The sequence below is a fragment of the Mesoplodon densirostris genome, chromosome X (genome assembly GCF_025265405.1).
Source record: "Mesoplodon densirostris isolate mMesDen1 chromosome X, mMesDen1 primary haplotype, whole genome shotgun sequence".
Classification (NCBI taxonomy): Eukaryota; Metazoa; Chordata; class Mammalia; order Artiodactyla; family Ziphiidae; genus Mesoplodon; species Mesoplodon densirostris.
The window spans coordinates 6,892,251-6,916,537 of NC_082681.1; the positions used below are offsets into that span (position 1 = coordinate 6,892,251).

Here is a 24,287-nt window from a genome sequence, read left to right on the forward strand (position 1 = left end):
AAAAGCATTTAAAGTTCATCACAGATTTTATTCAACCCAAACACATAAATAACTCAGAGGCTTCTGATCTCCTAAGCCAGCTCCACGCTTCTACCACTAAAGCCAGATGACCCAGACCAAACAGCTGAGTCAGCCCGAGAGAGAGCCACGTGTCTCTATGGCCAAGATAGGTAACAAGAACCCTGAAACACCACGTCCACCACGCACATGGAGGTGATGTCGGTCCTGGCACATCTGACTGGAAACGGCTGCGTTCAGCCATGATCACGTAAGTCATATAAACACGTCCCCTGTTGACCCTCACTCATCCATTGAGTCAATAAACAGGACTTCGTGCATACATGGGACAGAGAAGACTCTGAGAGCAGAAAATGGAAAGCGCTTTTGGAGCTGGAAGAACCTGTATAGATCATCTGGTCAAATTTACTCATTTCATGGACTCAAAGAGGTTTCATAATTTGCCCAAGGTCACAGAACAGATTTGTTGCAGTGTCAGCACTATGTGTCAAGTAAGTCTCTTAACTTCCACAAAGTCTCTCAGATTTCAAGGCATTAATAGAAAAAACTAATGGACAAAGAAGAGGCAACAGGTACTCAATCCATCATGCGGACCCCGGGGATTTCCTTAAGAAGAATGATCCATTTCTAGGTGAAAATGTAATCATGTTTCCTCAGTAGTTTTCAGCTCTTGTGGAAACGCCTTTGCAGGATCCTCTTGTTATCATTGTCATAATAACATCTCTATTAAGCATCTAATTATTTGTGACCACGTACTAGGCGCTTTATGAAGAGAATTGCCTAGATATGGCGCATGCCCTCCAAAAGCTTGCAGTAGAAGAAAGCCTCCGTTGGAGTTTATAACATTAATTACATTCAGTATGAAAAATAGGATTGATAGTGTAATTACTGTTTAGAATAGACAGTTTCATTCCTAGCATTATAAGTCAGCATCTTTAAACGTGAATGCAAATATAATGTGGGCACACACACATACAAATTTCATTTGGAAAATGAGAACTTTGTAATAGAGCAATTTCTTTCTGTCACCAATAAAATTTACCTAGATATGTATGTCATCTAGTCATCTAAGATGATGGAGGACTTTAAATTGTGGTCCTTAAAGCTCAGAGGCCTCGTGGCTTTTCATGAAGTGTTAAATGGGCGCTTTTGGTTCAGGGGCCACCAGGTTGGCGCTAGACATTTGAAAACCCATTGATTTTCATGCATTTGCTTTTTATACTACACTTAAAGGAGATCAGATGCATATGGATGCTGTATCTCCACATATGTGCATTTACCCAAAAAGGCAGGTACATGTGCCATTAACATTCACTAGCGACACTATCGCTCATGGTTTTCACGGTTCAGGTACCTATACCTGGGGCAGATAAAAAGATGTGTATAGATGAGAAAAGTGAAACAACTTCTCAATTATTTATGCTAATCGAGCAGCAGTGCAGAAAATCGAAAGGATGGGATAATCCTTTAGTTTGGCTTAGAGAACCACAATTGTGTGATTTTAGCAACAGATTCACCTTTTAAACTCCATCCTTTTGAGTCACTATTTTAAAACACAATTCACACCTGCTAAGCTGGGTGGTGGAAAGATGTAACTTGGAGTCCCGGCCCCAGTTCCATGACCTTGGGCAATTCCGTCCATTTGTTCTCTCCCTTTCAGTAAATGATCAGTGCCTCCCATGTGCCAGATGCTGTGCTCAGTATTGTGGAAGTGTCCCCCACCCACAAGATCTGAAGGGATTGGACCAAAGGACGTCCAAGGCCCTGAATGCCTGCATAATAATCTGTTTGGAGAAGTAAGACTGGAATGAAAAATGCATCCTGAGTTCAGTTAGATAAGCTGGGTCAACTTGTTTCCACCTGAAAATGATAAGATTTCTTCTAAGATGCTTACATTTACAGATATCCCTTTGAAAGTCGGACAGAATTTGCCTTCACTCCTCTTAGGTTTGGTCGAGGTGATCTGTCCAATCATAGGGACGGTCTTGTCTTGACTGAAGGGACCATTATTGCCGCTGATGTTCCTGCAGCGTGGAGGATCCTCTGGCAGTGGGGAAAGTGGAGGGGGAAACAGCTTTTCTTCTTTTCTTCTGTTTGCTCTCCTGGATGAATTATTTCTGTGTAAACAAAAAGTATAGGGTGTCAGAAAATTTTGTCTCTCTTTATTCTGATCTTTCCCATGATGCTGACACTTTCAGCTAAAGTAATATGTTGGTTGATGGTCCTTTACTTGTGGTGAAGAGTATACATTAAAACGCATAGAGACATAGATATCTATAGAGAGGGAGCCCTCCCTATAGACTGAGTTATAGATAAATGCAACCATATGTATCTAAGAATAAACACGGGTCTTTGAAACAGAACTCCCATGATAAATGGAAACGTCTAATGGAGTGTTGCCCCAGTGTGATATTTGTAACCTTTTAAGATTACTGTTAAGTAGATTTTTATGGAAAATCCAATGCAGACTTTAATCCCATCATTTTTTAGGATGGTTCCTACTTATTCTGCCCTACGACTTAACTGCATAGTCACACAATAAACAGTACAATAAACAATTAGTGGAAGGATACTTTCTTAAGAAATACTACGTGCATACATTACACAGAAATAAATAGTGCACTAAATACTTTTGGGTTACATTGCAAATTGTATGTTCCAACTGTTCTACCCAGGCATAATGAGTCCCTGATCTTAAGTTGTTACACTAATGTACTCTGGTTTACAACAGTCCATTTGAAAAATATTTTGTCATCTTTCCATAAGACATCTGCAGTCCTAGAAGTGCTCCTGTGCTTTCAAACTGATTTATCTGCCCACTAAGTGGGCATCATCCAATAGACTGAGACTTCAAATAAAACAGAACAACTAAAACCTTATGCTAGCTGCTTAACATGGTAATTGGGCCATGGATTTTTATTTTAGTTACTGTCTCCGACTAATCAATGAAGATTACTTGAATTTTAATCTTTTCATAGACAACTAATACTGTACTGTGCAGCCATTTACTTTTCATGATTATTGACTACAATTTTCAACAGCAAATTAAGTCAACAAGAATTTATGTTTTCCTCTTGATCAATTTCAGTCAGTGTCTAGAAATATAGATTTACAATATCTCAAAGCAACAAATCAAAGATGAACAAGCACTCAAGTAGTTTGATTTCCTGAAATGGTAGAAGTCAATGCAGTCCCATCATTCCACTTCTGCTGCCCAGATTTGCCACTTGTAATAATATTTGTCATCTTCTGTTTCATAAATGCAGTCCTATGTCAATTTTTGTCAGGCAGCCAAATTTTCAGAAAATTCACTGTTTCTGCCATTACCTTAATGGATTTAAATTAATTACAAAATATTTGCCAGTGGATTTTTAAAATTGCTTGGGCATGAAGAATCATTTTAAGAGAGTGGTGATGCCTGATGAAAATAATGGTGAAAATCTGGATTAGGATGCACGTCCACGAGGAGGCTCCACCAACATCAGCCCACACTGAGTATAATCATTACAGAGGAATCGGACTTTGGAGAATTTACATAGAAAGGAGTCAAGCATTGCTGTGGCATCTATAGGAGTGAATGGTTTCCTTACCTATGACCACTCCTGCACTACCTGAGCTGCTGGAGAAGAGGGTGGGCTGCAAGGGGAAGAGCTGTTCCCTAGAGGCCGTCCATTTGCCATTGGCAACTATCATTGTGCTAGGCCTCCCCATCTGCCATTGTACACAGTACATCGTTCCCAGTACAGTACATTCAGTGCAATGGGCACAGTCATCTGGCTCCCTTTCCATCTGTATGATAGTGACCTGGAACCCTGTGGCCTTTAGTGACTTCCTGGGTGAAGACACCCAGGGAGCACTTTCTAGAGACCACTCTGTCACCATTATGGCTTCTTACTATAAGGACACCGCTTGTATAGGCTCTGGCTCTTGTATAGGAGGACAGCAGGTAAGAGAGTCCCCCATTTAATGCCTCAGAGGCCCTTCTGATGGTTCAAGCTCCAAAGAAGGGGCAAGGAACTCATCAGGGCCCTTCTGGTGGACGATGGGAAACTCCAGCTGTCATAGTCTGCTGTGGCATCCTTTGCTAGGTTTAGAATATTCATTGAGAAAAGTGAATGTTGTCTTATAGAAATTTCCAAGGATTTAGTCTGAAGAGTCAACAAAGCACAAAGGAGCAGACAAAGCTTGAGGAGAGGGCTTCCAGAAGAAGACCTCCGAGAGATCTGTCTTGCTTTCTTCTCCCTCAACTCCTGAGACTTTCCCGCAGACATGGATTTGCTGGCCAAGTGTTAAGAACCCGATCCAGGGACTTACTTCCGGGGAAGATGGCGGAAGAGTAAGACACGAAGATCACTTTCCTCCCCACAGATACACCAGAAATACAGCTACACATGGAACAACTCCTACAGAACACCTACTGAACGCTGGCAGAAGACCTCAGACCTCCCAAAAGGCAAGATACTCCCCACGTACCTGGGTAGGACAAAGCGGAGAGATTCCCGCATAGAGGATCAGTGCCAACCGGCACTCACCAGCCCGAGAGGCTTGTCTGCTCGCCCGCCGGGGTGGGCGGCGCTGGGAGCTGAGGCTCGGGCTTCAGTCAGAGCGCAGGGAGAGGACTGGGGCTGGCGGCGTGAACACAGACTGAAGGGGCTAATGCACCACAGCTAGCCAGTAGGGAGTCCGGGAAAAAGTCTGGACCTGCCGAAGAGGCAAGAGACTTCTTCTTCCCTCTTTGTTTCCTGGTGCGCGAGGAGAGGGGATTAAGAGCGCTGCTTAAAGGAGCTCCAGAGACGGGCGCGAGCCATGGCTGAAAGCGCGGATGCCAGAGACGGGCGTGGGACGCTGGGGCTGCTGCCTCCGCCATGAGGCCTGTGTGCGAGCGCAGGTCACTGTCCACGCCCCCTTCTGGGGAGAACGCACGGCGCGCCCTGGGCTGGTGCAACGTCATGCCGGGCTCTGCCACTGCAGGCTCAACCCGCACTCCGTGCCCCTCCCTCCCCCCCAGCCTGAGTGAGCCAGAGTACCCGAAGCGGCTGCTCCTTTAACCCTGTCCTGTCTGAGCGAAGAACAGACACCCTCCAGTGACCTACATGGAGAGGCGGGGCCAAATCCAAAGCTGAGAACCGGGAGCTGTGAGAACAAAGAAGAGAAAGGGAAATCTCTCCCAGCAGCCTCAGAAGCAGTGGATTAAAGCTCCACAATCAACTTGATGTACCCTGCATCTGTGGAATACATGAATAGACAATGAATCATCCCAAATTGAGGAGCCAGGAGTCAGTGCTGTGCCTCTGAGGTGGGAGAGCCAACTTCAGGACACTGGTCCACAAGACACCTCCCAGCTCCACATAATATCAAATGGCGAAAATCTTCCAGAGATCTCCATCTCAACACCAGCACCCAGCTTCAGTCAACGACTAGCAAGCTACAGTGCTGGACACCCTATGCCAAACAACTAGCAAGACAGGAACACAACACCACCCATTAGCAGAGAGGCTGCCTAAAATCATAAAAAGTCCGCAGACACCCCAAAACACACCACCAGACGTGGACCTGCCCACCAGAAAGACAAGATCCAGCCTCATCCACCAGAACACAGGCACTAGTCCCCTCCACCAGGAAGCCTACACAACCCACTGAACCAACCTTAGCCACTGGGGACAGGCACCAAAAACAACGGAAACTACAAACCTGCAGCCGGCAAAAAGGAGACCCCAAACACAGTAACATAAGCAAAATGAGAAGACAGAAAAACACACAGCAGGAGAAGGAGCAAGATAAAAACCCACCAGACCTAACAAATGAAGAGGAAATAGGCAGTCTACCTGAAAAAGAATTCAGAATAATGATAGTAAAGATGATCCAAAATCTTGGAAATAGAATAGACAAAATGCAAGAAACAGTTAACAAGGACCTAGAATAAATAAAGATGAATCAAGCAATGATTAAAAACACAATAAATGAAATGAAAAATATTCTACATGGGATCAATAGCAGAATAACTGAGGCAGAAGAACGGATAAGTGAGGTGGAAGATAAAATAGTGGAAATAACTACTGCAGAGCAGAAGAAAGAAAAAAGAATGAAAACAACTGAGGACAGTCTCAGAGACCTCTGGGACAACATTAAACGCACCAACATTCTCGAATTATAGGGATCCCAGAAGAAGAAGAGAAAAAGAAAGGGACTGAGAAAATATTTGAAGAGATTATAGTTGAAAACTTCCCAAATATGGGAAAGGAAATAGTTAATCAAGTCCAGGAAGCACAGAGAGTCACATACAGGATAAATCTAAGGAGAAATACGCCAAGACACATATTAATCAAACTGTCAAAAATTAAATACAAAGAAAACATATTAAAAGCAGCAAGGGGAAAACAACAAATAACACACAAGGGAATCCCCATCAGGTTAACAGCTGATCTCTCAGCAGAAACTCTACAAGCCAGAAGGGAGTGGCAGGACATATTTAAAGTGATGAAGGAGAAAACCCTGCAACCAAGATTACTCTACCCAGCAGGATCTCATTCAGATTTGATGGAGAAATTAAAACCTTTACAGACAAGCAAAAGCTGAGAGAGTTCAGCACCACCAAACCAGCTTTACAACAAATGCTAAAGGAAATTCTCTAGGCAAGAAACACAACAGAAGGAAAAGACCTACAATAACGAACCCAAAACAATTAAGAAAATGGGAATAGGAATATACATATCAATAATTACCTTAAATGTAAATGGACTAAATGCTCCCACCAAAAGACACAGATTGGCTGAATGGATACAAAAACAAGACACATATATATCCTGTCTACAAGAGACCCACTTCAGACCTAGAGACACATAAAGACTGAAAGTAAGGGGATGGAAAAAGATATTCCATGCAAATGGAAACCAAAAGAAAGCTGCAGTAGCAATTCTCATATCAGACAAAATAGACTTTAAAATAAAGACTACTAGAGGAGACAAAGAAGGACACTACATAATGATCAAGGGATTGATCCAAGAAGAAGATATAACAACTGTAAATATTTATGCACCCAACAGAGGAGCACCTCAATACATAAGGCAAATAGTAACAGCCATAAAAGGGGAAATTGACAGTAACACATTCATAGTAGGGGACTTTAACACCCCACTTTCACCAATGGACATATCATCCAAAATGAAAATAAATAAGGAAACACAAACTTTAAATGATACATTAAAAAAGATGGACTTAATTGATATTTATAGGACATTCCATCCAAAAACAACAGAATACACATTTTTCTCAAGTGCTCATGGAACATTCTCCAGGATAGATCATATCTTGGGTCACAAATCAAGCCTTGGTAAATTTAAGAAAATTGAAATTGTATCAAGTATCTTTTCTGACCACAATGCTGTGAGACTAGATATCAATTACAGGAAAAGATCTGTAAAAAATACAAACACATGGAGGCTAAACAATACACTACTTAATAACGAAGTGATCACTGAAGAAATCAAAGAGGAAATTAAAAAATACCTAGAAACAAATGACAATGGAGACACGACGACCCAAAACCTATGGGACGCAGCAAAAGCAGTTCTTAGGGGGAAGTTTATAGCAATACAATCCCACCTTAAGAAACAGGAAATATCTTGAATAAACAACCTAACCTTGAACCTAAAGCAATTAGAGAAAGAAGAACAAAAACACCCCAAAGTTAGCAGAAGGAAAGAAATTATAAAAATCAGATCAGAAATAAATGAAAAAGAAATGAAGGAAACGATAGCAAAGATCAATAAAACTAAAAGCTGGTTCTTTGAGAAGATAAACAAAATTGATAAACCATTAGTCAGACTCATCAAGAAAAAAAGGCAGAAGACTCAAATCAATAGAATTAGAAATGAAAAAGGAGAAGTAACAACTGACACTGCAGAAATACAAAAGATCATGAGAGACTACTACAAGCAACTCTATGCCAATAAAATGGACAACCTGGAAGAAATGGACAAATTCTTAGAAATCCACAACCTGCCAAGACTGAATCAGGAAGAAATAGAAAATATGAATAGACCAATCACAAGCACTGAAATTGAAACTGTGATTAAAAATCTTCCAACAAACAAAAGCCCAGGACCAGATGGCTTCACAGGCGAATTCTATCAAACATTTAGAGAAGAGCTAACACCTATCCTTCTCAAACTCTTCCAAAATATAGCAGAGGGAGGAACACTCCCAAACTCATTCTACGGGGCCACCATCACCCTGACACCAAAACCAGACAAGGATGTCACAAAGAAAGAAAACTACAGGCCAATATCACTGATGAACATAGATGCAAACATCCTCCACAAAATACTAGCAAACAGTATCCAACAGCACATTAAAAGGATCATACACCATGATCCAGTGGGGTTTATTCCAGGAATGCAAGGATTCTTCAATATATGCAAATCAATCAACGTGATACACCATATTAACAAATTGAAGGAGACAAACCATGTGATCATCTCAATAGATGCAGACAAAGCTTTTGACAAAATTCAACACCCATTTATGATAAAAACCCTGCAGAAAGTAGGCATAGAGGGAACTTTCCTCAACATCATAAAGGCCATATATGACAACCCCACAGCCAACATCGTCCTCAATGGTGAAAAACTGAAACCATTTCCACTAAGATCAGGAACAAGACAAGGCTGCCCACTCTCACCACTCTTATTCAACATAGTTTTGGAAGTTTTAGCCACAGCAATCAGAGAAGAAAAGGAAACAAAAGGAATCCAAATCAGAAAAGAAGAAGTAAAGCTGTCACTGTTTGCAGATGACATGATACTATACATAGAGAATCCTAATGATGCTACCAGAAAACTACTAGAGCTAATCAATGAATTTGGTAAAGTAGCAGGATACAAAATTAATGCACAGAAATCTCTTGCATTCCTATACACTAATGATGAAAAATCTGAAAGTGAAATCAAGAAAACACTCCATTTTACCATTGCAACAAAAAGAATAAAATACCTAGGAATAAACCTACCTAAGGAGACAAAAGACCTGTATGCAGAAAATTATAAGACACTGATGAAAGAAATTAAAGATGATACAAATAGATGGAGAGATATACCATGCTCCTGGATTGGAAGAATCAACATTGTGAAAATGACTCTACTACCCAAAGCAATCTACAGATTCAATGTAATCCCTATCAAACTACCACTGGCATTTTTCACAGAACTAGAACAAAAAATTTCACAATTGTATGGAAGCACAAAAGACCCCGAATAGCCAAAGCAATCTTGAGAACGAAAAACGGAGCTGGAGGAATCAGGCTCCCTGACTTCAGACTATACTACAAAGGTATAGTAATCAAGACAGTATGGTATACGCACAAAAACAGAAAGATCAATGGAACAGGATAGAAAGCCCAGAGATAAACCCACGCACATATGGTCAACTTATCTTTGATAAAGGAGGCAGGAATGTACAGTGGAGAAAGGACAGTCTCTTCAATAAGTGGTGCTGGGAAAACTGGACAGGGAAATGTAAAAGTATGAGATTAGATCACTCCCTAACACCATACACAAAAATAAGCTCAAAATGGATTAAAGACCTAAATGTAAGGCCAGAAACTATCAAACTCTTAGAGGAAAACATAGGCAGAACACTCTATGACATAAATCACAGCAAGATCCTTTTTGACCCACCTCCTAGAGAAATGGGAATAAAAAAAAGATAAACAAATGGGACCTAATGAAACTTAAAAGCTTTTGCACAGCAAAGGAAACCATAAAGAAAACCAAAAGACAACCCTCAGAATGGGAGAAAATATTTGCATATGAAGCAACTGATAAAGGATTAATCTCCAAAATTTACCAGCAGCTCATGCAGCTCAATATCAAAAAAACAAACAACCCAATCCAAAAATGGGCAGAAGACCTAAATAGACACTTCTCCAAAGAAGATATACAGACTGCCAACAAACACATGAAAGAATGCTCAACATCATTAATCATTAGAGAAATGCAAATCAAAACTACAATGAGATATCATCTCACACCAGTCAGAATGGCCATCATCAAGAAATCTAGAAACAATAAATGCTGGAGAGGGTGTGGAGAAAAGGGAACACTCTTGCACTGCTGGTGGGAATGTGAATTGGTACAGCCACTATGGAGAACAGTATGGAGGTTCCTTAAAAAACTAAAAATAGAACTACCATATGACCCAGCAATCCCACTACTAGGCATATACCCTGAGAAAACCATAATTCAAAAAGAGACATGTACCAAAATGTTCATTGCAGCTCTATTCACAATAGCCCGGAGCTGGAAACAACCTAAGTGTCCATCATCGGATGAATGGATAAAGAAGATGTGGTACATATATACAATGGAATATTACTCAGCCATAAAAAGAAACGAAACTGAGCTATTTGTAATGAGGTGGATAGACCTAGAGTCTGTCATACAGAGTGAAGTAAGTCAGAAAGAGAAAGACAAATACCATATGCTAACACATATATATGGAATATAAGAAAAAAAAATGTCATGAAGAACCTAGGGGTAAAACGGGAATAAAGACACAGACCTACTTGAGAATGGAGTTGAGGATATGGGGAGGGGGAAGGGTAAGCTGTGACAAAGCGAAAGAGAGGCATGGACATATATACACTACCAAACGTAGGGTAGATAGATAGTGGGAAGCAGCCGCAGAGCACAGGGAGATCAGCTGGGTGCTTTGTGACTGCCTGGAGGGGAGGGATGGGGAGGGTGGGAGGGAGGGAGATGCATGAGGGAGGGGATGTGGGAACAGATATATATGTATGACTGATTCACTTTGTTATAAAGCAGAAAGTAATAAAAAAAAATAGAAAAAAAAAAAACTAGGGAACAGTAAACTAAAAAAAAAAAAAAAAAAAAAAAAAGAAGTGTTTCCATCGGCCTGGATTGTCATGAAAATCGTATTGCAAATGACATGCGTATCAAATGCAGGGTCCATGTTTTATTTAGGTGTATTTTGTTGCTAAGCTATATTTATTCCACTTCAGTTAGGTGCAATGTTCCCAAAAGAAGAGGACTGTCCTCTGCTTTGGCCTACACCTACTATAACGTCAGAGCCACACAGGCACAAAAACACCCTTCTTCCAGAAACAATGTGCATCCAAAGTAATTTCCTTTTTTTTAAGCAGTGATTTCAATCTTGTTTTTGCACCTTTAAATACAAGTGAATTTCACCCACAGCCTTTCCAATTTTTTTTAAGTTTTATTTCTTAAAGTGAATGATAGGTACATGTGTCACTTTCCATATCCGTCTGTATTGTAAACATTGCATAATACAATTTTAATCTGAAGTACACTTAATTAAAATATAAATTGCTAAAGCATAAAAAAAAAAAAAAAAAACAACCCAATCCAAATATGGGCAGAAGACCTAAATAGACACTTCTCCAAAGAAGATATACAGACTGCCAACAAACACATGAAAGAATGCTCAACATCATTAATCATTAGAGAAATGCAAATCAAAACTACAATGAGATATCATCTCACACCAGTCAGAATGGCCATCATCAAAAAATCTAGAAACAATAAATGCTGGAGAGGGTGTGGAGAAAAGGGAACACTCTTGCACTGCTGGTGGGAATGTGAATTGGTACAGCCACTATGGAGAACAGTATGGAGGCTCCTTAAAAAACTACAAATAGAACTACCATATGACCCAGCAATCCCACTACTGGGCATATACCCTGAGAAAACCATAATTCAAAAAGCGTCATGTACCAAAATGTTCATAGCAGCCCTATTTACAATAGCCCGGAGATAGAAACAACCTAAGTGTCCATCATCGGATGAATGGATAAAGAAGATGTGGCACATATATACAATGGAATATTACTCAGCCATAAAAAGAAACGAAACTGAGCTATTTGTAATGAGGTGGATGGACCTAGAGTCTGTCATACAGAGTGAAGTAAGTCAGAAAGAGAAAGACAAATACTGTATGCTGACACATATATATGGAATTTAAGAAAAAATAAATGTCATGAAGAACATAGGGGTAAGACAGGAATAAAGACACAGACCTACTAGAGAATGGACTTGAGGATATGGGGAGGGGGAAGGGTAAGCTGTGACAAAGCAGAAGAGAGGCATGGACATATATACACTACCGAACGTAAGGTAGATAGCTAGTGGGAAGCAGCCACATAGCACAGGGAGATCAGCTCAGTGCTTTGTGACCACCTGGAGGGGTGGGATAGGGCGGGTGGGAGGGAGACGCAAGAGGGAGGGGATATGGAAACATATGTATATGTATAACTGATTCATTTTGTTATAAAGCAGAAACTAACACACCATTGTTAAGCAATTATACTCCAATAAAGATGTAAAAAAAAAAAAAAGACCTAATGACATGATATATGGGGTGAGTTGAGGGCTAGGGCCATGCACCTCTTCCAGGGCATCTAAAAAAAAAAGAACCCGATCCAGGCCCTTCCTGAATGATAAGTGCTACTAGGTAAACACTGCTCTCCGAACTACGACAAGAGCAGGAATATCGTAAGGACCATGAGGTAAAACACCATTTTATGAGAACGAATTCGAATTATTAGACATTGATTTAATATTTGATCATCTCTCTTCCACGAAATGGGGACCAGTGACAGATCACTGGGTCGCTGAAGGAGGCTCGCAATGGGGACTGATGGTGTCGCAATGCCCCACAGTTCCCTGGGTCTTCCTCGTGCCCTCAGGTGGCCCGGCCCGAATAGATTGAATCTGGGACCTGGGGCAGTACCGCCACTACAGGGACACCACTTTAGCCCCTCCTCCTTGGAAAGTAGGAGGGCCCTGGAATGACAGTGTTTGACCACTGGGAAAGAAGTCTGTTTCCCCACATTCCTGGCCCACCCTGGGGTAAAAAGGGCTGGTTTGCTCCACTGGAAGAGTTACTAATTCTGAGAACTCCAAGTATGTGAAGGGATATTTCCAATCAAATTATGCCAGGGAACACAGATGCCTGTCACAAAAAGCTTTGGGTGCACAGGGAGATGGGCAGCCTAGGGCCAAGTCTCCTTATTATACTGAGCGGATCTAGCAGTCATTGGTCTTTTCCTACCTTTCATCTCTAAACAACAAGGATCCAAACAAATGTAAGCTGATAACTTATTTCCGACATCTTATCTGTGGCAGATTGATGCCCTATCACTGATGTTAAACAGTAATCTGTGAAATCAATTGTGAGCAGCAGTTAGCCATATTGCCTCTCTGCTCTGGGCTGCTAATAGGCTCCAAAACTGGTCTTTGATGGAAGTAATCTCTAATTTTGAATGAATTTATGGCAATAATTATCCAGATGGAATGGTTCCAGTAGCTGACACGATTGTTGGGGAAATGATATGTATAAGACAGAAGGACTCCATCACAATGTTTGGTAGGGAAGGCTGGGGTCGTGTGAGTGAGGACGGGACAAGGAGGCCTCCTGCCCGACTCCGGCACCTTCTGCAAAGAGGGAGATGGGAGAAGAGGTGCCAGCCGATCGGCATTAACGCGTCCATCCCTAGCCGGCTTTTCCCAGCACAGAACTGCCTGGGGCTGGGGGGCACTCCCAGACAGCTCATCTCTCTGGCCTTCCCTTGGCCTCTGAGAAGTTCAGCATGGAGCTGCTAGCCCTCAAGCTTCATATTAGCGTTGAGAAATGACACCAAAGAGGAAGCGGCTGCTGAGTCATCCTGTTGAGGCCAAGGGGTTGCTTTCCAGGGAAATCTTTTTAGTTATCACCATCAGAACTGGAAGTTGCCCAGAAGGAGGTGATTTGGCTCAAGGGATAGGTGTCCCTTGATGCTGCCCCTTTTAAATTCATTTACTTCCTCTTACCCTTCACTCAGTGCTAAAAGTTCACTTTTGCCGATTTTGGTCATCAATCTAAGTTGGAATAAAGAAACGTTGCTAAAAAGCTCAAGGAGTCACCCCAAATCTGAGCACCACCCTTTATCCCACCCTTGTTAGACTGGTGGTCAGAGACTGCTGTCAGGACAGGACTGAGAGACTCCTGTTTCTTACCTAACATTCCTCTGGGACAGGACCCCCTGCCCCCGGCCAAGGGTTCATTTGGGATTTCTTAAGAGTCTGAACAAAGCAAAGTATCATACAGCCCAGGGCAAACTCACTCTTTAGTGCTGGGAGGTTTCTGGTGGGGAGCTGGTGAGATGCAAGGTGGTAGCAGGCAGATGGTGGCCGCCTCCTCCAGGCGTTGCTTCTTCTCAGGGATTTTCTCCACAACTTCTGTTGGCTTTAACAGGAAGAAAAAATACACAGAGTTTGAAATCCATGGCACATGCAGACATTTAAAAACAACGAGCAAGGGAGACAGCTGGCTTCTATTTTAAGTCCTAGACTAGGTAGGGGAGTTAAAAGTGCACCTCTGATCAGACAGAAGAGCGATCAGTCTTGCCTCGCCTACTCCAACCAAGAAGCTGGCATCTGAGAGGGTGAAGCTGTGATGTGAGCCTCTGATCGGTGGCACAGGGATATCATACCAAAAGTAAAGAGCATCTATAATTTTCAGACACTTCTCCCAGCAACAACGCCTCCACAAATGAGTAGTTTAGAAACTAACACTGCAATTCTAACACGGCATAAATCCTGTCCAAGCACCCTGGGGGTTTACGGTAACATATAAAGGTCACTTCTACAACCAAAAATATGCAAGGAAATTAACCATATGCAAGGCACACCTTTGGCCCTTCAGGTACTGGTTCTGAAGGTCCACTTTTACTGCTGGTTGTACTGCTGTCATCACTAAGAGCATGGAAACAGTGATAGGGCAATGTCCCTTGCCCTATCAGACTTTTTGGTCCTCCTATTTGGACCAGACTTTTGTCCCTATTTTGGAATCCTCTCATTGAATAAGTTGGTGCACAGCTCAGAGATAAAACCGTCTGTGAATTCTCTAAAGCTGAATGATGACTTAAATCACCCTTGCAGGATTCCCCATGACAGCCATTCAAAATAATAGTACTCAAATATCACCATGAGATGATGTTACACTGAAAGACTACTGTGAGATCCAGAGATGCAACACAACGCTTACTGGACACAAACTCACTTCCCCAGATGTACGTGAAATGGAAGAGGCCATTCTGGGTTTCACCTTATGATTATATCTGTAGCCCTGGAATCCAACCCTAATGTCTTGCAGGTGAGATTTTCACGAGTCAGGCCGACCACACAGGTCAGGGGGCCAAGCAGGCTGGACAGAACGCATGTCTAGTAGGAGCCAGGATAATTAAAATATAACTGGGTTGCAGGGATCCTGATGTTTGGATGGAGAAATTAACAAGACCTCGAGGATGCATGTTGACCTTAGGAATCCTTGGTGCCCTGCTGCTGCTGCTGTGGTGGGGGACTATAGAATAATGACCCACGAATCTGGGAAGCAGCTAAAGGAGCCAACCTGGGGGGCTGGCTGCCTTGGGAAGGAGCCTCTTCATATTCTTCATTGCTACACATCACGTGCCATATTGGATACTCTTGACATTGGTTGTCAAACCTCGATTACCCCTAACACTTCCTCCCTGGTCATGTCAAATACTGCATGTCCCACGGAAAGCATCATTGCCTTCCCCAAAGATTGCAATCCACTGCCACCAGCCTGCTGTAAAAGGAGACTCGAGACCAAAGTAGCTCCCAGACAGCCGCTGCTCCCGATCATGTGGCAGGCCACACCTGACGGCTTACCTTGTGCTTACGCTTGCCCTTGGGGGCGGCTTTATCCACAGCCGTGGCAGCTGCCTGCCGCCTGGGCTTTGAGGCTGTGTCCTTGTGGTCTGGCTTGGCCGGCGCCGCCTGCAGTGAGTTGTGGCCAGGCACTCGAGACAGTAGGTCGAGGTCAAGCTTCACCCAGAGATTTTTCAGATTCTCGTGATCTCGGAGAGGAAACAGAAGCTCGGTTTGCATGACAGGGATGGGTGAAAAAGCAGCCTCCTCATTGGGGACGGGCGGGTTGCTGCTGCTGCTACTGCTAAAGGTGCTGAGGGTCAGGCTGGCCCCGCAGGTGTCCTTGGACTTGGCAGTGTTGCCCCCAGGAGCCATGCAAGGAGGCAGGGCTTTGATCTGCAGGGTCTCTTCCTGATCTGTGTTGGAATCAGACGTAGACGAATCGCTTTCAATGAATTCCCGGGACTTCGGCACGATCTTGCCAGGCCCTCGGTACTTCTTCTTCTCGGCAGCCAAGGGGATGCTGGGCCTCGGTTCTTTCCTAGGGACCGGCTTGTGGGCAGTGGCTTTGTTGCGGCCTCTCGGGGGGTCAGGAAGCTCCATGCTTTCCTTTTCTTTGGGAGTGCTGCTGGTGATATTTGGTTTGGGCCAGGTAAATTCCTCAATGCTGGGGTTCTTCTCGACCCTTTTGGGCTGTTTTTTCCCAATTGTCCTTTGAGATGCTGTCTCGAGAGTTGTCGACAATTTATGCTTCAGAGCCTTTGTTTCTGGAATTTTGGGGGTGGGCCGTGGACGGGCTTTCTCCCTGATAAGACTGAGGACAGGCCTCTCTTTGGGTTCAGCCAGGACCTGGCTGGGGTTTGCCTTCACCTTGACCTGGACTTCCATTGGCTGTATGATTGGAGGAGGTACAGAAATCGTCTCCATGGGTGTTTCATTTTGGCCGCAAATAAACGACTTGTTCTGAGATGTCACTTTGTTAAGCCATTTGTCCAGCTGCCACTTGTTGGTGGAGGGCGGCTCAGGCTGCAGATTGAGAAACAGCAGCAAGAATGAATTTCACCTTTGGGAAGAAGTCAGGAGGACCCTCAGTGCACTGACTGTTGGGTGATAAAAGCTTGGGCTGTTAAGTGACCATTCACACATTTAGAAACATACATGGAATTCACATTCATCACGTTCCCTAGATAGCCAAATACTCCACAAACCAGCTCCAATCTACTTATTTAAACTAAGTTCCACTGCTCTTCTGAAACTATCCCCTACTTTGGCCAGCAAGGAAGGAATTATTCACAGAGAGTTTTTCCAGAGAGTGGGCAGGGAGGCCTGGGACTGAATCTGGTTCCCAAAGTCCTTTGGTGAGACTCATTACTCAGCCTCTTACCAGGAGGCCGGGGTAGTGATCTCTGGTCCTGAAAAGAAATGTAAGCGTGCCTCAAGTGTAATTCAAAAGGAAAGGCTTTCTCTCTGCCAAACTGCCAGGGCCTCCTATACAATGCTGTAATTCACTGCAAAAAGAGGCCTTTTGTATTTTCACTGAAGGATGAAAAGATTTGACTTCCAAAAAACCACTGCACTTTCCTCGGTGTATGGGCAATGACCAATTTATGGGGACACGCATGCGGACATTAGCGTCCGCCATTAAGCCATGGAAATGATGCGTACAATTCGGGTGCTTGATTCCCAAGTCTGAATTCTGCCTGTTGAGCTAAAAGAGCCATCATTTTTATTAGAACTCCTCTTTTTTGAAAGGCATCATCTGAGGCTTATGGCACCAGCCAATAGAGGGTGACAGAATTCAAAAGACTCTGAGTAGCCGTGATTCCAACCGGCACAGAGCAATGGCAGGTAAGGGTCAAGGCAATTGGTGTGGCTGCTACTGTCGGCGGCAGAACGCGAGGTTAAGGGCCCCAGCTCTGGTAGCACACGGACCCTGGTTTCAGTCCTGCCCGTGAGATCTTGGGAAAGTTCTTTCTTATCCTCTCAGAACCTTATTTTCTCACCTGTAAAATGGGATAATAATAGCAAGGACCCCATAGAGCTGTTATGAGGATGAAAGGAGAAAATCCAAGTCATGAGCTTCTCATGGTGCCCGGCGTGTGATCTACATTCAAGAAGTGTGAGCTACTATGATTAGCGGTAGTGTTACTATGGCATCTTCTTCTGTTATTCTTTTCTGATTATTGACAAACAAGCATGTCCAGAGCCATGGAGGGATCTGCTTGCTGTACAAGGTGCAGGCTCAGGGGAACTGGGAGGCTGGCACTCAGAGAGGATGAGAGGGGAAGGACAGGGTTTTTAACTCCAAATGATAATTCTGGTATTTTGTGGGGCTGTGTGAAATGTTTTCATGAATTACCATCAAGTACACTTGAAGAATATTAATTGAAATTTTAAAAAAATACCTGTGACCTTTCAACCATCACGCTTCTTGGGTCTTACTTGCCGAGGGACTTTCATCACTTCAACCTAGAGGAAGGGGTGGCATCCCCAGAGCTAGAAGTGGGTCTGGACTGGCTTTGCTGATTCTCTGGAAAGTGAAGTTGCGAGCCCAGTGATTACTAGTCCAGTGTAATAGTGATGGGGAGGCTCAAGGCTCAGAGTAGCTGAGTGAGTCACACAGCGAATCAGTCACACGGCAAAGAAACGTCTGTTACAGACCACGCGAGTGCATGTGTTAGAAGAAAAAAATGCTATCGAACACCTGAGTACTTTTCTGATGTGTATACTGTGCTGAAGCCCTCATCGCGCTGGAATACTGTGATTGTTGTATTGTTGTGTGTGTGCAGGTTGGAGGTGCTGCCTCAGGGCAGGTAAGCTGTGGCTGGGGCCCCGGCCCGTCACCCACCTCTGGCGTGGCCACACGCGGCGCCTCATTGGCTTCACTGTCAGTGGTGCTGCTTTCAGTGTCTGAGTCTGACTCTGAGCTGCTCTCAGAGTCACTGGAGCTGCCGGATCCCCCGCTGGCTGGCGCTGCAGGTGTGGGCTGAGGCATGGCCAAGAGCGGGCTGAAAGGAAAACGACACCACTCGGTCTCAGACCAGCTGGAAAAGAGCCCAGGTCAGCATAAAGGCTGATGATTTGTGAGGGGCAGGTGAGTGGAGCTTGCCATCCCATTTCACAGGTGGGCAACGTGAGGCTCAGGAGGCCCCGTGAGTGACCGACAGGTCTGTCAAGGGGCTCTGATCTTAGCTATATGCACAGTACTGTCCTCTCAGCAAGAAGTGAGACTGGGACCGTGGCCTCTCAGGTCCCTCAGAGGGCAGTGCTGTGTAAAGATATTCACGGCCAGGTGTCCAGCACCCGGCCCCAAGGTGAACAGAGCTGACCATGTGAATTAGGGGATGATAGGATGCACTTCTCGGCCTCCTCCAGCAGAATTTCTGTAAACCCTTCTTAAAACTCTTACCAGGAGGTATGATCATAAAGGACCAACCATCTCTAATGACTGACCAAGCAAAGCACTGGGAAACTGACACCACTTGCCACTGTCTCTATTGATAATCCATACTCTTCCTTACTAATCGTTTGCCCTCTGTGCCCCGTAACAAATCAACCTCAGCTGCCTCTTGGCACTCTGGGGTATGTCATAGCCTTTCTGTCCTTTTGCTCATCATCTCTTTGGACTAGTTTTGCTCTGCTTTCACTCCAAAATGGGGCTCTAAATTCGAGGGAGGGGGAGGGGTCTTGTCTGTCTCTGTCTCATCAGCCCAGGCCCCTCTTTGGAGAGAAGTTTAATCACGGACAGGGATGGGCTGGGGGCCACAGCGTATTCGCTGCTGTGCTGGGCTGGTCCTCCTATCTGCCTGGCTGGCCATCCAAACCTCACTGCCTCTCAGACTCCCAGCTCCTTGCCCAGCTCTCCCTGGAAAACCCAGTCCTGGCCCTGGAGGGCACCTTGTCCTGTGGCTCCACCTTCAAACTGGACAGAGAGGGACTCTAAGCCCCCCCTCTGCCTGAGACCATTATTCCTCGCCTGCCCCAACCCCGCACCCTCACTGGAGCCTAGTTTTCAACATTACAGCTCTTGCCCGCTGAGCTGGAGCCATGCTCGACTGCTGCCTGGGAAGGCATAGGATCTCTTTCAAACCAGCATGGGTGTCTCATCCGTCACCATCCAATGCGTAGAGCCTTTGCATTATGTGTGCCTCGTGTCCCTGAAGATGGCCCCTTTAATTTCCCAGGTAGCTCTTTTCTTTCATATAGCCGAAGCTCATTTTAAAATGCTATCTGCTAAGTAAATGCTATCTGCAAGTACATTCGTCTGCCAAATACACCAAGAGATTAGGGGAAGCAGAAGAAATAGGGGACTCTATCCCCTGGGAAAGTGTGTGTGTGTGTGTGTGTGTGTGTGTGAGAGAGAGAGAGAGAGAGAGAGAGAGAGAGAGAGAGAGAGAGAGAGAGAGAGAGAGAGGAGCCAGGGATCTACATACAGCTCAGTGTGCCTCTTTCCCTGCATTCCTTTTTAGTATTTATGCATAAAGTACCCTTGCATATTTATGCAAAGTACCCTCTAAATCTAATCAATTGTTTTTGTCTTTGGTTACTAAATAAACACTGAGGGAACAGCTTTAAGTGCAACTAATCCAGAGGCTATGCTTGCTTGGCCTCAATTCCCCCCCAAGCAAAGTTTCAGATACAGCACAGAGCAGCAGCAATACTCAGACCATTGCCTGGTGGACTGAGAGTTAAGATCTAACTTGTACTCCCATGTTTACGATTTTCAGGCGAAAAGGCTGTTTCCTGCTTTTCTTTCCTATCTATACATTAACTTCTGGTTTGTGTGTGTATGTGTTTGTATACAGGTGTTCCTTATCCAAAGCCTTTGGAAGGGAGATGAATTTTTATATTCACATTTTTTTAAATTAAAAAAGTAATATGGTAGCTATACCATATCTGTAATACCCCCTAGTGGGATCTGGGAAGCGCCCTTTAATAAAACTCATTACTATTACTGCAGTTAACAGTCACAATGAGAAAAATAAAGACTTGAAATTAATACGTGTGCATCAGTTTAGGTCAGGTTTTGTCATCAAATGAGTCTGTCTGAAAATAACAGTTCTCAAAACTTTTTGAATTTCAGAATTGTGATGAAGAGATTGTAGATGTGGACAGAAACCACATATGAAAAATTGACTGTAAATATATGTATAGACGCAGATACAAAATAAAGATGATTTGAAACCTAAGAGTAACCTTGACTGAGATCCAGTGAAATGAGAACTGAAGTTACTTTCCCTAAATCTTCCTACAGCTAAACCTATTGCTGTGTTCTCAGGAAGGATCTCACAGCCAGGCAACGTTGACAATGACCACTTAGGGGAAACAAGTATAGAAAGAACAGGGAGAGGTACATCAACTTTTCATGCTCACACTGATGGACAGAAATACTTGGGGATGAGCGGGACGGTGGACTTGAATTCAAAGAGGACACCATGAGAACTCAGACGGGGGGGTGAAGGACTTCAACATCTTTATGAGAAAGAATTGCTTTCTCAGAGCAGTTGCACAGTTGGAAACAGAGAAGAGCCAGCATTGGTGGGAGGGAAACCCGTTAGCTGTTCAGCTAGTTAAATTCCCACTTCTGCTACATTTATTTTCATATGTCGCTAGTTTATTTTTCAAATGTATATTAAAGTGGCTATGAGGGATGCTAGCCCACGCAATACTTGATTCCGCCTAGGAGATGAAGGACGAATGTGCAATTTCCACATTCTTCATTCCCCAGCTGCATCAGAATTATTTCCCATGCACCATTTACTTTCATATTTTAATAAATTGCTTTTAAAAAGAATGCTAGTGGTTACAACAAAGATAATAGGTGATACTAAAAATCATTAACATTTAATATATTAAACCACCTACTCCACAGTCTGTAAATATTAAAAGTGTACTCTGTGACTTCACCCCGCATGTAATAAAAGTTCTCAAAGGACCTACGTTTGTGAACAACTTCAAAGTGAACTGCTCAACCTTTTCAAAGATCAGATTTTGCCACTGTGTTCATCGGGGTGAGCAGTCTCTACTGAGTGGAGTGAAGCCTCATTTTAATCCTAATCCCATTTAGTAGGTCTTCATGGTCACGGGCCAGACTGAGGGCAAAGAAGCTGCCTTAGCAAGTCAATGACCCTAGTGGGGAAATCCAGGGCTAGAGAAGGGGATCAAAGAGCAGGCCAGTGGGTGAGAAGTTTGGGGGGTCTTTAAGATGCCTTCTGCAGACAGCACTGGCCCTAGTGTGGAAGCTTGAGAGTACTACGGGGAAAAGATGGGGTTTTTTTGCGTGTTTTTTTATGGTAAAATTTAAGTTCTTAAATGTTCCATTGCCATATACATAAACCAAAATTAAAATTAATTGCTTAATTATATTTACATAATATGCACAAAAGTATTCTTATGATGGTTTTGACTGTCAAACTTTTCTGTATTTAATTTCAAATATTCCCATTTTTGAAAGATGTTTTCTACCTGTGAAATAATTATGTGATTCCACACAGTTTGTGGAGTTCCCTCCCCATGTAAATTCTGCAGTTGTCTTCTTGGCTTGGTTAAGGTTGCATAAACTCCAGTGCTTTTAGCTGGGACAGAGATTGGATTCTTGTTGGAAGTATAGGTCAGTTCCACGGAATCCTATTTCTGTCTGTGATTCTATTACTTCAAGAATGGGAGTAATCACGTAAAAGATGGGTTTTAAGAGGTAGTTCAGGCACCTTAATCTCTAGACATGACAGTCTCTCTATGCTTATACTGACCAGGCCTCTTGTGCAGTCAAGGGCTCAATATGTATGTGACACCATTAGATAGACAGTCCAGAAGCCATATGAAAGAACTGGGACTACTTTGCCTAGAGGAGATTCTGGGGCAGGGAGGAGGGCAGTTCATGTGATGACAGTACTCAAAAACCGGAAGGTTTGTCCTATGGGAAAGGGAGTGGGCTAGTTCTGAGAGTCTTCCAAGGTAAAATTAGGACCAATGAATTAGAGATCTAGCCAGGAAAGATCTCACTTCAACATCAGAAAAGACTTAAAAATCTACAGCTGGCCACACAAAGAAGCCACTGCTTTGTAGGCCAGGGAGCTTGATACCCTTAGGTGACCAGATAGCCGGCAATAAAGGTTCCTATTATTGATCCACAGAGGGGTTGGATGATCTTTAAGGTGTCTTCCAGCTCAAAGATTATGATCCTCATGAAATGAAAGTGCATAGGGGATTTTAAGGGAGATGGTTTGGACCTTAGAGAAAATGTGTGAGGAGACCTTTGCCCAATCCAATCTGCTGCTTAAGGCAGGTCTGAAATGACCTACTCTTGGCAGCACAGTCACAGAGCTCTTGTATGAACCTCAGAGGATTACAGCTGCCTTTCTGTACAGCTACTTCATAAATCAGAGTTTTCACTAATTCAGATTAACGGTCTCCGGAAAACCAAACATCTGCATCAGTGCTATCTGACTCGAATCCTAATTTAACTGTAAATTCCTCTCTCAGGAGATAAACAGGGATGATGAATTGGCCATTCTGCCCAATCAAGCTGTGTGGGCATCAGAAAGGAAAGGCTCCAGAAGAGGTAATGACTTTGTAGTGGGAAACATATATGGGAAGGATTTGACAAGCAAGCCCACAGGGTATTGATCTTGGCAGCATATTTCACAAGGCCCAGACCTTGCCAGAGACATAGTATGAGATGCTTGATGGGGGAGTCTATCAAGGATGTTGTTAAACCCTCGTCTTTAGTTGAGACTTATACGAATTTCATCAATATGACCCTCTTCCGGTTTTATAGAGATCAAATGTCTGTCTACCAGATAATTTGAAATGCTTCTATACTTGATTCCATCATCAAGTTGTAAAGGGATGGCCCTGGGGCAAAGGAATCAACATTTATAGCTGATCTTTCCTCTCTTCCTCCTTTTCCTCTCTGAACTCTGGGTTCCAAAACTGGAACAATCTATGTGCCTCACCATACTAGGCCCCTAGAGGCAGACACTCTGAGCCCTGAGCCTATTCCAGCCCGGGGATGGGAGGAATCCATTTTTGTCTGAGTCAGTAGTTTTGAAATCTACCCCAACCCTCCCCCAGGAAATCCATTTAGCCAAACTGTCCAATAGAAAGTGTAGGCAGAAGCATAATACATAAGACAGATAAAAACACAGTTGCTCTGGTGGAAACAAGGGATTGGGCAGAATGTAGGGGAGGAAGTCCCCAGCAAATTTTCCTCCGCCCTGGGATGGCCCCTGAGCACAGTTTGAAAATAAAAGACTGCATATCCCAATATTATCACAAGCAACTCAGAATCAAGTATGTTCTGTGTTAATGCACTGGTGCCACTGACAAGCAGATAGCGAATAGCCATCCACTTGTAATTCGGGCTACACCCTGGCATGGCTCTGAGGAGATAATCTTTGTCTAATGTGTGTGTACACTGGAATTTTGTCCTTTTGTCTGATTCTGGTGTTTGAAATGGAGTCTGCTCAATTTATTTGCAAAGCATAAGAAGGAGATGCACACCTATTCACTCACATTCATTTTCATGGGCAAGTTACCATATATGACATAGTTTAATGGGCAAGTTACCATATATGACATAGC

At 43.5% G+C, this 24,287-nt stretch overlaps 1 protein-coding gene across 1 annotated transcript in view; it reads right to left on the minus strand.

Moving 5' to 3' along the window:
* Nucleotides 1–24,287, minus strand: part of AFF2 (ALF transcription elongation factor 2) — a 504,061-nt gene that overhangs the window by 28,912 nt on the left and 450,862 nt on the right. The window contains exons 10-13 of the mRNA XM_060086669.1: nt 18,553–18,712; nt 15,726–16,730; nt 14,156–14,277; nt 1,913–2,135 (exon numbers count right to left, since the gene is read on the minus strand). Coding sequence (XP_059942652.1) covers nt 1,913–2,135; nt 14,156–14,277; nt 15,726–16,730; nt 18,553–18,712 — 1,510 coding nt within the window. The remainder of the gene's footprint in view (nt 1–1,912; nt 2,136–14,155; nt 14,278–15,725; nt 16,731–18,552; nt 18,713–24,287) is intronic.